Source organism: Haemaphysalis longicornis, unplaced genomic scaffold (genome assembly GCF_048455015.1).
Source record: "Haemaphysalis longicornis isolate Haplotype H1 unplaced genomic scaffold, Haemaphysalis longicornis Haplotype H1 scaffold_4, whole genome shotgun sequence".
NCBI lineage: Eukaryota > Metazoa > Arthropoda > Arachnida > Ixodida > Ixodidae > Haemaphysalis > Haemaphysalis longicornis.
This window is the reverse complement of record NW_027526361.1, coordinates 48,330,960-48,343,943: the sequence shown is the minus strand read 5'-3', so window position 1 is coordinate 48,343,943 and position 12,984 is coordinate 48,330,960. Positions and strand designations below refer to the sequence as shown.

General features: G+C 44.6%; 1 protein-coding gene across 1 annotated transcript in view; it reads left to right on the top strand.

Annotated features, from left to right (window-relative positions):
- LOC144178654 (corticotropin-releasing factor-binding protein) overlaps positions 1-12,984 on the top strand; it is a 93,947-nt gene that overhangs the window by 77,294 nt on the left and 3,669 nt on the right. The window contains exons 6-7 of the mRNA XM_077706660.1: positions 531-639; positions 9,383-9,539. Coding sequence (XP_077562786.1) covers positions 531-639; positions 9,383-9,531 — 258 coding nt within the window. The 3' untranslated portion in view covers positions 9,532-9,539. The remainder of the gene's footprint in view (positions 1-530; positions 640-9,382; positions 9,540-12,984) is intronic.

The following is a 12,984-nucleotide window of genomic DNA, read 5'->3' as shown; positions in this document are numbered from 1 at the left end:
TTGCGTACCATTAACGAATGGAATTCCCTGCCCGTTGAAGTTTTACAATCAAGAACCTTTTCACAAGAACTGAAAAAACTACTTGCCTCATGAATTAGAATAATCTAAACCTGGGCTTGGGAACACTTCTACTTTAAAAGAAAATTACCTGCTGTTTTGTTATATTAGTGCTGTGTTGTTGTTGGGGCAAGGTGTTTTTGTGACATGTTATAGGTATGATCTTGTTCATGCATTGTTTGTATTCTTGCTCTGTATTGCCCTCCCTGCATTGCCCTGCACCATCTTGGCCTGCAGTATGAATAAATGAATGAATGAAAATGTATAAATATGCACGCCGCGGTGAGCGCGTGGTTGTCTAGTTATAAAGTCACTAGTTCTGGCGGGCCGTTATATGGTGGACCTCCAAAATATTCCACGAAAGCGGTTCTTCGTGAATGAAGCCATGGCAGATTTCCTGCAGCGTAGTTCCGCGACGCCGTAATGTGGCACCGTGCATTCTTAAACGTCTCTTTTGCCGCATGCTCATTCAGTGCAGAAAGCGAGGCGTTCAAGACTACGTCGAGTTCCTGGGAGGAGGCGGACTCGGCACTGAAGAGATGATGCTTATCCAAGACGTCTGCGGCCTCGACTCCATTCCCAGTGAGTCCGCGGCGGGAGTTTCAAATCCCGGCTTATCTCCATATTCTCCCTATCTCCCTAGTCTATATCGTCGCACGGAACATAATATGCTCAAAAGGATAGCCAAGACAGAGCCGTAATGGGCACAGGAAGCATTATGTCGCAGTCCGTGTCCTCTAAAGGGCAATTTTGGCGCGAAATGCAAACCTTAGCGTGGCAACAAGTTATGCCGTCGGCCATAAAGATTGCGCGCGGGGGCGTATACGCATTGGGAGAGAGAAAAAAACGAAAACTAGATAATGCTGCTTTTTTGAAATCCTGTTCAACATTTGTGGCAATGTGGCGCTGGCGGACGCAATTTCCGTCTTGTAATGTTAGGAAGTATCGTCATTCTTTACGGCGTTTTGTAGAAGGAACAGTACAGAAAGCTAACGACGGCGGTGATGTTTGGCTCTCCCGTTAACGAGCGAGTTTACGTTATCACGGAGAACGCACCTCATTTTCTCCCTGCTTATGACGTCAATTGCACAGCCGTCTAGAGCAGGACATAAAACTGCCCATGTGATGTTTTCTCTGGCTACACGGCGTCCAGTTCGGGCCCAGTGCAAACGCCCGTCATCAAGGGGGCACGAAATACGACAAAATAAAAAAAACAATAAAAAGGAATGGAGGATGGAGAGCGTACACTTTTACATAGTCAAGATTGAACGATAAAAATTTGGCGAACGTTGGTTTCGGGCCGCATTGCGTGCATCAAGTAATGCGATACTGTAATTGAATATACATATGCAGACTGGGCTTGTTTTTAAAGCGTAAAAGAGATATTGGCCCTTCCCGTGCACTTTCTGAAACAAATCAGTAACGTGACACTGGCTTTTAATGTGTTGTAGTACTACTTCTGCCTTTTGTGTTTTCGCATCCAGTTTTTTGCTTGTCAGGTGCAGATAACATCACGTTTCTGATTTGTACGGACTTGACAGCGCGTCGTCCGAGCACCGTCATCAAAACTTGAAAAGGGTACATACGCGGCACACTTGAATTCATTTTATCCGCGGAAAAGAAGTGCGAATTAGAAAGACTAACTGCCAAAACGCAGAATACAAACTAAATTTTATTTTATGACCTGACTATACACTGTTTCTGGGGTCTGTAGTGTCGATAAAGCGAAGCTATCACGTGGGCATGCTATATTTTCTATTTTTAAATATAAAAATTGCAGAAGTCTACAGGTGAAGAGCCTTCTCTTTTCACTCAGTAAGGTCCTGCCTATGCAGTGATGTGCGTTTTAAGCTCAGGTCCCAGCCGGCGCGGTTCCGCAGCCTCATACATTTTCTGCCTGTTTGGTTACTTTACCCGAAAGCACCTGTATAAACCCTTTTTGTTTGTTTGTTTATTTCTTTGACGAGTAACTCATTAACTGGATCCGCCACGGTGGCTCAGTGGTTAAGGCGTAGCGCTGCTGAGCACGAGGTCGCGGGTTCGATTCCCGGCCGCGGCGGCAGCTTTTCTGATGGAGGCGAAAAGCAAAAACGCCCGTGTGTTCAAGATTTCGGCGCACGTTAAAGATCCCGAGGTGGTCCAATTCAATACGGAGCCCTCCACTAACGACCCGCCTCATCGCCTGCGTTGCGTCGGCGCGTTAAACCCTACAATCAATCAACTCATTAACTGGTAGTGCGGCACGCATCCGAGCCGTAAATGGGAAATACGAGCTAATTACATTACGGGATAGAAATGATTGTGTTTATAGTATTAAAAATAATTGTTCAACTCGAGTAGCACTTTAACAGAGCAACACTCCATGGCATGCCTACGGACGAGGACGCTTCTGGGAAGGACTGCACGTGTCGGCAGAATCTGTGCTGAACAACATTATTTTTTCAAGATTAGTCTTAGTACAGTCGCTACGCCAGTGCATCCACCAGCCTCTTATCGCTAAGCCCCAGCTTTTTAAGTAAGCTAGTATTAAGTCTTGAATGCTAGTCAGCGTTGAGAACTAATGCAACTACTACCACACGATAAACACTTTTGTTAGCATAAATACGCGCAGTTTATGCAAAACCCACTATGGGATTTTAGCAGCTCAGGTAAGTTTAGCTGCCCCTTAGACACACCTATTCAGGCTACGATTATTTTGGGGGCTGCTTCGAGCATCCCTTACTTCAATTATCAGGGCTGTCTATAAGCGCTTAGTGCATCTTTTTCTGCAGCGCTTTGCCGCGAGACAGTGTAGCTCCGATTTTGTTTAATGAGCTTAGGCGCATGCGTGGGCTTACAAAACGTTCCCAAAGAGGATGCGTTTGAGATGTTTCCGACAGCGGGTTAGATGTATGTCGCACTGGCGGGCATAATTACAACAGCAGGGCGACTGGTGGGCGCACTTTTTTCTATTCCCTGAACCGTAGAAATGCCGCGCGTTGGCGTTTCGGGACCCAGGCTGCGCAGGGGCGCGTTATTAGTTGTCGTGAACGACGAACCAAGTAAGGAGCGGATTCGGGCGTTGTTGTATTGGCCTCATAATTATTCCCTAAACCAAGTGAGCGCTCCCGCAAAATTGCGCTAGTTCGCCGCTTCTGACTCGGCTGCTGTCACTAGACGAGAAAATCAAGTCGGATTGCTAAAGGCGAGTCCAGCGGTAGGAGACGGCGTCCGGCATCAGTTGTGTGCATCTTTGTGCGGTGCGGGCGACGAGCTGGTCACATAAAGAAAGCGCCACCGCCGCCGCCAACGCGACGTTAGGTGTTTCTCAAGTCTTACAATTTTGTAAGCGGGCTTTCACTAGGTGAACGCGAGCTCCTGCACGAAGTCGCACCATCAGGGGCTGCCAGGTTATTGCACTATTCGGGCGCTGAAAATGGAGAATTCCAAGAATGGAGGCAAAAAGCAAGAACGCCCTCGTGTACGAGATTTCGGCGCACATTAAAGATCCCCAGGGGGTCAAAATTAATCCGGAGCCTTCCATTACGGCGAGCCTCATCGCCTGCGTTGCGTCGGCGCGTTAAACCCTACAAACAAAACCAATTCCGACGCCGCAGAGAACCAGACAACGAAACGAAAATTTAAGCTTTACGTTTGAAGTACTGAAAGCTGGCACACCTGGCACTGTAGGTGAGAAGCATAGTGTTCTTATTTTTATTTTGAAAGAATGTAAGGAGCTATATATGATTGGATGGCTGCCGTGCTGTCATGAGGCTGGTTCAGAATGATACGTTTTACGCTGTTTAATAGCGAGTCTGTTTTCTGGTCTTCGACTGCCGCACTACTTATCGCCCTTTCTTAGCAGTGTTAACTGCGACGTTGACGGCATGTGTACCCAGTTTGCAGTGCCTCGATTCGAAAACAACCGCCTCTTCCACCACCTTGCATCTGCGTTACAGAGTGCTTACAACTCCTACAGCAGAGAGTTATACACGCACTGCACAGAACTACGGAGATGGCGCGCGAGCGAAATTGCGTCTTTTTTTTTTCCCCCCCAGCCTGCGCGCGCGTCTGGTTGCCGACTTTCTTGTTTTGGCACAGCGCGGAACATAGGTTGGCCTCTTTTGCTGGAGAAACATGAGGATTACATCCTGTGCCTGTTTGCCTCCGAACTCATTTCCCAAGCTCATTATTTCTCGTTATCGGCCTCGAACGAGATAACAAGTAGACAAACCGCAGCGAAAAAAAAAAAAACAGGGCACAGTAGCCTATTATCAGGGGCGGATGCCCAACTGTTTATTAGGGTACGCAGGCGCTGCATGAAACGCGACGCTGACGTTAGTGTTACCAATGAGGCATGTCTTAGCTTAGCAGCAGTTTCTAGAATGGCAACGAATTTTCTTTTGCCCTTTAAGCCTACAATAACGTTTCATTTTTGAAATGACCTTTTCCCACCTTCTTGGACCTTTGTGAAAAGTTAGCCTCGTTTGGGCCAGCTTATTTATATCGCATAACTGGGTTATGTGTACATCAATTATATTATCCCTTTCATCATTATCGCATTGGAGCGTCATAAAGAGTCGGCGACTTTCTTCAGTTTGAAACTCCCAACCCGTAAATGAAGAAAACAGTAAGCGACCATGAAATGCTTCTTTTCAATCACTGAGAAATCCAGTTACGAAATTTCTATTCATGGGCGTAATACTTGCGGCCCGAGTTTGAGCTCTCCATTTAAATTAGGCAACTTTGAAAATAAATTTATTCATTCAATTATTTATTTGTACATATGGCAGGAGTGAGCATGCAACAGAACAAATTAGAGCAACCATTAAACAGAGCAACGGAGCAATACAACAAAAGCACAATCACGACAAATCAGAAACGGCATGTACAAATTTTTCGAGCGGAAGGGAACGGGTGTCACCAGACAATCCGTTTCAGTATTCGGCAGTTAAAAGAAAAAAAACTAAATTTGAATTTGTTAGTTCTACAGTGGTGAGGTTTGATGTTAAGATGCTGATTGCTTCTAGTAACGGACGACGACGAAAACGAAATGCTTGTAACGTCAGATATGCGGTACGCTGAATGAATAAAACAGCGAAGCAACTTATAGAATTATTGAGTCGGCGGGTGCGTAGTGAGGTAAGTTCTAGAAATGATAGGGCAAGGGAAGGCGAGAAGCAGCGGTCATAACGACTACAAATGAATGTGATGGCTTTTCTTTAATGGCCACGATTTTATCAATTTCACCCTGCTTGTGAGGGTTCCATACGGGACATGCGTAGTCAAGCACGGGCCGAATCAGTTTTTTATGCATTAGTACATTAGTAATTTAGTGCTTTCAGAGGATTGTAGCAGCGTTCGTCTAAAATAACCTAATTTTTTTAAAGATCGCATGCAGACAGAGTTGATGTGTGGAGACCAAGATAGATTGCTGGAAAGGATAACACCAAAATGCTTGTATTCTGTTACTTTTTTTAGGGTGGATCCGTTAGAATAATACGTGAGGCAGGAAGGGGACTTGCTATTTGTGAAAGACATAAGCACAGATTTGTTAAAATTAATACACATTTGGCAGGTTACACACCATTCACATTTTTTTTAAATGATCCATTTAGACAATGGTGAGATTCGGGAGAGTCAGTGAATTCGAATGAAACACAATCATCAGCATACAGGCGAATTTTAGAATTGACGTTACTAGGCAAATCGTTAATATACAGACGAAACAGTAGAGGTCCAAGTACGGAACCTTGTGGAGCGCCAGAACAAACATTAACAACATTGGAGTCAGTCGAGTTATAAGAAACGTATTGGGAGCGGTCCGAAAGAAAATTAGAAATCCAAGTAACTAGTTGCTGGTTGTTCAATATGTTGTTTAATTTACATAGTAATCCAGAGTGAAATACAGCGTCGAACGCTTTCAAAAAGTCAATGAATAGTGCGTCAAATTGACTTCCAATGTCCATGTTACTAGCAAAGTCGTGCACAAATTCATTTAGCTTGGTCACGGTACTGTAACCTCGCCTGAATCCGTGTTGGTAATTAGGCAACAGATTGTTAAATTCCAGAAATTCAATGATGTGTGTAAATAATGTGCTCTAGTAGCTTGCAGCAATAAAGGGTGAGATAATTGGGCCTATAATTTCTGAGGACTTGCTTGTCACCAGGTACTATTACTATTACTATAAATTATTACTTATTACTATAAAGGTACTAGTGTTTCGTTTTTACAACATCTGGGAACGGTACCAGATTTTAAGGAGTTATTGAAATTTTTTGTAAGGTATCGAGAGGTTTACAGAGAGTAGCGAAGGAGAAACATGCTAGGTATACCATCGGGGCCATTACATTTTTTTTGTGTCCAAAATAGGTACAAGGTTTAACACGCCCTCTTCACTGACCACTACATCATTAATTGGAAACGTTTAATTCTAGATGAAAAAAGAAGGAACAATAAGATTTTCGACGGTAAAAACAGACTGAAAAAGCGAATTAAAAATGCTCAAAATTTCCGCCGGATAATTTATGATTCTGCGGTTCATTTTGAAAGAATTGCAGAAGGCGTCACGGGGCAGGACCAAGCGCCAAAATTTTCGGGGATTTTCTGATAGTAAACGTTGTAGTTGAACACGGAAAAAGAAGTCTTTAGCAATATTGTGCTACTCTCGAAGTTCCCTCTTGGCGTCATTAAACCTGATAATGCATTGTGGATTGCTAAGTGATTTGCAGCGCCTAAGTCTAAACGCGCCTATAATTCTATGTGAAGCACAACTTTCTCAGAACAACTGGAAGTCTGCGTTCGGGGCATTCGTTGTGAGATACTCAGATTAACGCATGTGCCATTTGCAAATGCCTTCGAAAATAGGGTTAAGCTTGATGGCTAGGGTCTAACCAGGGACGACCGTGCACCGCAACGCCCCAGTACTATCGCTACAACAATTTCAAATTTAAACCCCCAACCCATCCAATAACTAGCATTTTCATTCGAATTTATACTTACAGCGCAGCTGCAACTATAATTTCGAATAAACTACTATATGGAGTTCCGACACAGCACATCGGACTCGTGTATCAAAAAGTGACTACTCCTTTTTCCCTAGTTTCAGAAAATTATAAGCATACAGTCAAACCCGGCTATAACGAACCCGGATAGAGCGAATTATGCTATATATCGAACAAAAATAATTCAGTTACGGAAATACATGGGAAACACATTCCTAATAACGAAGTTCACATCCGATATATCGAACTCTGCGCGCCTAGAATGGCCGCCAAAATGCATGGTCTCGGAGTGGCGATTGAGATGTGGATTGGCCGCGACCACGGAGCAAGAGTTGCGACTGAGGCATTGCGCCTCGCATGGAGCGACGTGACGCCCGACACTTTCCGTAACTGTTTCCGACGCGCGGGACTCACTACGGAACCCGAGCAGTCAGCGAGTCCGGACCAAGACAGCAGCATCGGTGAACTGTGGGAAGAGCTACCCCACGTTTTCGATGATGTCGCGAGTGAAATCGGTGCGACGCTTATAATGAAGCGCTTTCGGCAGTCGATGTGCTCCGCCAATGCTTCTTAGATTTTGGAGGACGCAGACTTGAACTGGTGCAAACAATGTTCCGTGTAGAGAATGCTATGCTAGTTGAAGCCACCAAAACGAAAGTGAAAACAAAAATCACCGCTTTTTTTTTTGCAAAGTAGGCAGTTCAGGTGGAAAGTAGGTTTATTATTTGCAATAAATGGATTATTTTGGGTACAGTAATGGCTACGTCACTGTGTTCGTTTCTGCATGCGGGGATGGTGAAGTTGGGGAGGAGGAGGAAGTGGGGGTGGGCTCCCGCGGATTGCGAACTTGTAACAATAATTTCGTTATTATAGGCGGGTTCGGCTATATCGAACTATTAGATATATCGAACTAATCGCGGTGCATATTGCAATTCGCTATAAATGGGTTTGACTGTATACAGATTAGCCTGCCATCTGATGACACTTACTCAAAAAAACAAGAGATGCACTGCCATATTTACCGCATTGATCAAACGATTTAGAACTTTTGGGTACTAATGGAAACGGCATCCTTTTCTTTGCCGAAGGAAGTTTCATGACGCTTAAAAACCCTGGAATAATTTAATGCAGCCCGTTCCCGTTCTGCCGGAATGCCATCGTTGCGATAGATAACTGATAACATAGAATAAGGGGGAGAGGATGGCGGCACTCGGGCGTCATATATTGCAAGAACAGTTTTGCAACCGGTATCTACTGCAGAAGTCCGGCCCCAACCATAGATAATTATTGGGAATACAGTGGTGGTCAGATAATATTGCTTGATAATTCAACGATATATATATATATATATATATATATATATATATATATATATATATATATATATATATATATATATATATATATATATATATATATATATATATATATATATATATATATATATATATATATATATATATATATATATATACCGGAGAGCTCAATGGCTTCACTTCCAAGATTGTTTTGCAAGCCCCGGTTGCCCAGTTTGCCACCACCACTTGCTGTGGTCGTGCCTCGCTTTGCGTCCTACGAGACTGCGACATCTTGTGGCGACGGGCCTCCGCGTAAATGACGCATCCGCATACAACGCATGAATATATGGGCCTCATCATCGTTCCCACCTAGACTTTATACGCGAAGTGAACATTTTCATGTTCATCTAATCAGTTTTCCTCATCATCAACTCATGCCCCTTATCTATGCCCTGCGGCAAAATAAACGCTCAAAAAAAGCCTAGGTATAAAAATTAATGGCAAGCTCTAATTAACGGCTTGTCAGACGACCCGGGCTGATCTAAGCAAGCCATTTTGATTACTTAGAAGCACCTGCCTGTGTCACGTATGTTCTCGTATCTCGTTTCTGGAGATGTATTTCGTAGTTTAATCATAAACCAACTTAGTCAAGCCTGCACATTAACTTTGTTCTGAATAAAATTCAGTAAAGCGCTTTTTTACGCCAGCTAACACATGTTTGGATACACTGCGCTGCGCAAGCGGTACAAACCAAGAACGGACAAATAAAACGCGTCAAATAAACGGATCTGCGGAAACTAGGAAATTTTGATGTTGTTTTTAACCTACTGCGTCTTAGGCTGATCCAGCTTCCGCCTCCGGCCCCCTTTGCTCGTCTTACCGTTCTTCGGTGCGCAGCCAACGTGTTCAAACATGTTTTAAAACCTGTACAGCCGGAGCTAGCCTTATTCATTTTACCTTGAATTTAAAGGCGCGCGTTTTAGCCGCAAATTCGCTGTGATGTACGATCCCAGAATGGTCCGACATTTTCTTGTCTCCCGCAGGTAAGAGACCCATCCAGATTCCGTGCGCAACTACCGCGGTTCGCCTAGTCTCCACGGGAAGGTTCGAGGACTCCATCACCTTTGGATACGAGCCCATCCTCGACAGAGACCGCGTTCAAGTTTGCTCCAAGGAGCTGGTTACTGTGTGACGTCACTGGTAAGAATATATCCTGGACCAATCTGAGCCATTTCCCCCAACATCCGATGTTCAGTTTGCTATGGGAAGTTTAGACTGGGGCTTAACGTTAGTCTCGGGTTAAAGGTATACGCAGAGGATTCGGCTCCTGCAATCTGTTTTCTCTTACTACTAAGCCCCGATCTTTGCTTAAGCTCCGGGTATAACTGTTACGAGCGAAATGGTTCGGAAGTGGGTCCTTGCGACAACTAAAATCTGGGTTTCTGGGTGCAGCTGATGTTACGAGCAGTTGGGCTCAGCTACAGAAAACACATACAAATGGTAAAGAAAGACAAACTCGGGAACCCGTGCTTATTATTTGGTCCACCCTTGTTTAAAGGTCAAGAGACTAAATGGCCTCTTTTGCGAAGCACAGACCCATTTTCTCTTATATCAAGGGCGATGAAAAAAGAATTTAGGGCGAAGACTAAATCTCGCATTCATGCATATGAAAAGAGCTCAGCTATCATTTTCTATGTCGTTTTGTTTACTGGCAGATAACAACATTGAAAAAAAAACCGACATATTTTCTCTTCAAGCATGGCTTATGGTGTTTCGATGTTAGAATTCGTAGAGAAACCAGGCGCCAAGTAAATATGTACGTATAAGTTTAAAGCACGTATTATGAGGCAAACTATTGTCACAGCACACATAATGTGATAAGTAAACCTGCTCGTAGCGCAATGATCCTTCAGCATACAGTTTATGCGGGACGATTTCTTCTTCGTGATCGCGTCACTAGAGTGGCATCGAAGCAGACGAAATAAATTAGGGAAAGAGCTAGAAGTAACCTACATAAAATGGTCACGGAATGTCTACTAAGCCCTGAGCCTATTAAAGGGACACTGAAGTGATATGTAAACATTGCGGGATTACTAGCGCAAATTGTAGTCCGGAGTCCCCAGGCCATGTTTCGACCACTCTAGGCGCGTTTACGCGATTTTATTTAGTAGAAAAACTAATTCGAAAATGCTGTCCTCCTCTCTTTACGCTCGCCCATTTTCTGTGGCGTTTTCGTGTGACGTCAGGAGGGGATGAGCTGGCAATTGGCTGCGCCACGGCTGCGCTACTGCACGGCTCCCCGGCCGACAGAGTCAGTCGGCCCAGCGTTTCGTCCGCCGGCCGCCGGCAGGTCGTCGCAATCAAGGAGGTTAAAAAAAATTGCATGGTCGCAATTCGTTCGCTTAGTTGAAACGAAGCCAGGACACGTTTGTGAATGGAAGAATGTGCCTTTCTTTACTTGGTTTGTTTGTACACTGTATCTAGCTCCAAGTCAAGTTCGCTTCCCACAAGTGCTGCACAAGCGCACATGCGACGCTTCGCTGACTGGTACGCCAGTAGGAAAATATAAGGCATCTTGAAGGCGGGAGAAGAGTCAGCGAAGTCAATATAGGTACTAAGGAAATAAAATCAACTGATATTTTTACCGTACAGCGTAAAACTAGGGCGCGGGAAGCACTTTTTTGCGCTGGGCGAACAAGCACAGCGGTCAGCAGCACGACTACGCATCTGCGAACGCTTTTCGGTCTACGAAATGCAATTGCTAGACGTGAGCTACTGTGGAAACTCGGGCGACGCTTACTGCACGATCGCAGTACAAGAAATAGTCACCTAAGCTGCTTGAAATGCCAAAACTAAATAAAAGTGTAAACCGGTTGTACAATATATACCCTATATTAGCATAGCCTTCGCGTCCCGCTCCGTGGCTCAGTAATCTGGGGCGCTGGCTATGTCACCGCAAATGTTTTGCAAGTCACGAGTTCGAATCCCCGCGGGTACATGCTTTTTTTTTTTGTAAGTTAACTTTTTTGTTTTCCGCCGATGTTTTCTATATTGAGTTCACCTTTTTTTGGGCCGCAACGTTCATAGCTACACGAACTAGTTCACAAAACACGCGCAGGCTGGCACATGCATGGCGCGCTAGCGAGTTCTCGTTGGCGTGCTGTTGCCATAAGCACCGACTGCTTGCAGGCAGTGGGCACAGGCCAGAATGAACAGACCCTTGGCCTGGTGCGAACACGCTTTTTACGATACAGGCATGAGGGAGGCAAGCTCCAATTATGGGGGAAAAGCGCATGACATTTGGGCGTCTACGGGTACGCGGAGGGCGTTCATGCACTGCGTAGGTTTCGGCTAGTGAATGCTACGATTCCAAGCCGTCCTAGGAGGCTTATCTTTATGCATTTTTACAGCTGACAACATGACAGAAGCGCGGTACGATGATTACTGAGTCATTGAGAATGCCCATCCAACAACGCCACCGGTTGTGTTTTACAGAACCGAAACCGAAACCGAAACTTGTTTGGTTGCTCACCTTGGGCATCGTCCAATCACGGTGCCCGCTCCTCCTAACGTCACAGCTTTAGTTGGTGCGGCCGCCGCAAACCGCGCATGGTAGTTTTTCTTCTTTCGCGCTTTGTAAAATAATTACCGATTTGTCAATCGTAAAAACGATGAAAAGTGTGCTAATTTGAGCCAGTCTACACAGTGCAAACAAAAACGGGAGCTTGACAAATTCACTTCAGTGTCCCTTTAAATAAACGCAAACACAACAAAACGTAGAAACGAAGCCGACACCGTTCAGCCTGCTGAAGGAGAAATAGCAAAGTCCCCACTCCTTCCCTATTCCGCAGGAGGCAATCTTCTGTAGAATAAATTTGGTGGGTATATTATTTATTATTGATGTCATCCTGATGTTGAAGGGGCTATGACGACCGTTTGTTTTATTCAAAAGATTTCATGTTTTATAGTACACCCAGCGCTTGACCGGCAGCTAGTGATGTGTTATGCACTGAGAAATTGAACAATTGAAGCCCGAATTGAATTCTTCCGCGGCATCAAGTGTCTTGTGACGTCAGCAATGACGTATTGCGGCCAAACACATAAAACTAAAGTTAGTATGTTGACTGAGGCTGCTTCTATCGGCAGATCACCCTTTGGTAACATTGGTTACCGCCCGCCTGCCTAGATGGCGCAGCAACACCGCAGCCACAGTGCCAACCCGTTTCAAAGGGCATGGCAAATAAATCATCATCATCATGCTTTCTGTCCGCACTCTGCTTCTGACCAAACTTGCATACCTGCCACATTTTTATTAAGGTTGATAATAATCCTTTTGTGAAACATTGGGTATGACCCGACAAAAAGTGCACGTAAGTGGCAGTGTCGCTGATCTCAGTTGACCAGTTTCGTGTCAGAGATGCCCAATGCGCCCCATGGCTTTTTAAACAGCTCCGGCCGGCGTAGAGCTACACTAGGTGTTCCTATGTTTACGTGTTTGTTCGTTACTTCCATTGTTTACACACCATTCTTACTGCTATAAAATATGCACTAAAGTTTGGTTCAATCAGCCAGTTCTGCAAGCTTGTAAACCCTGTTTAATTTGCGTTAGATTTTGTAGGCCTCAGCCAATCTCAACAAACGGTCC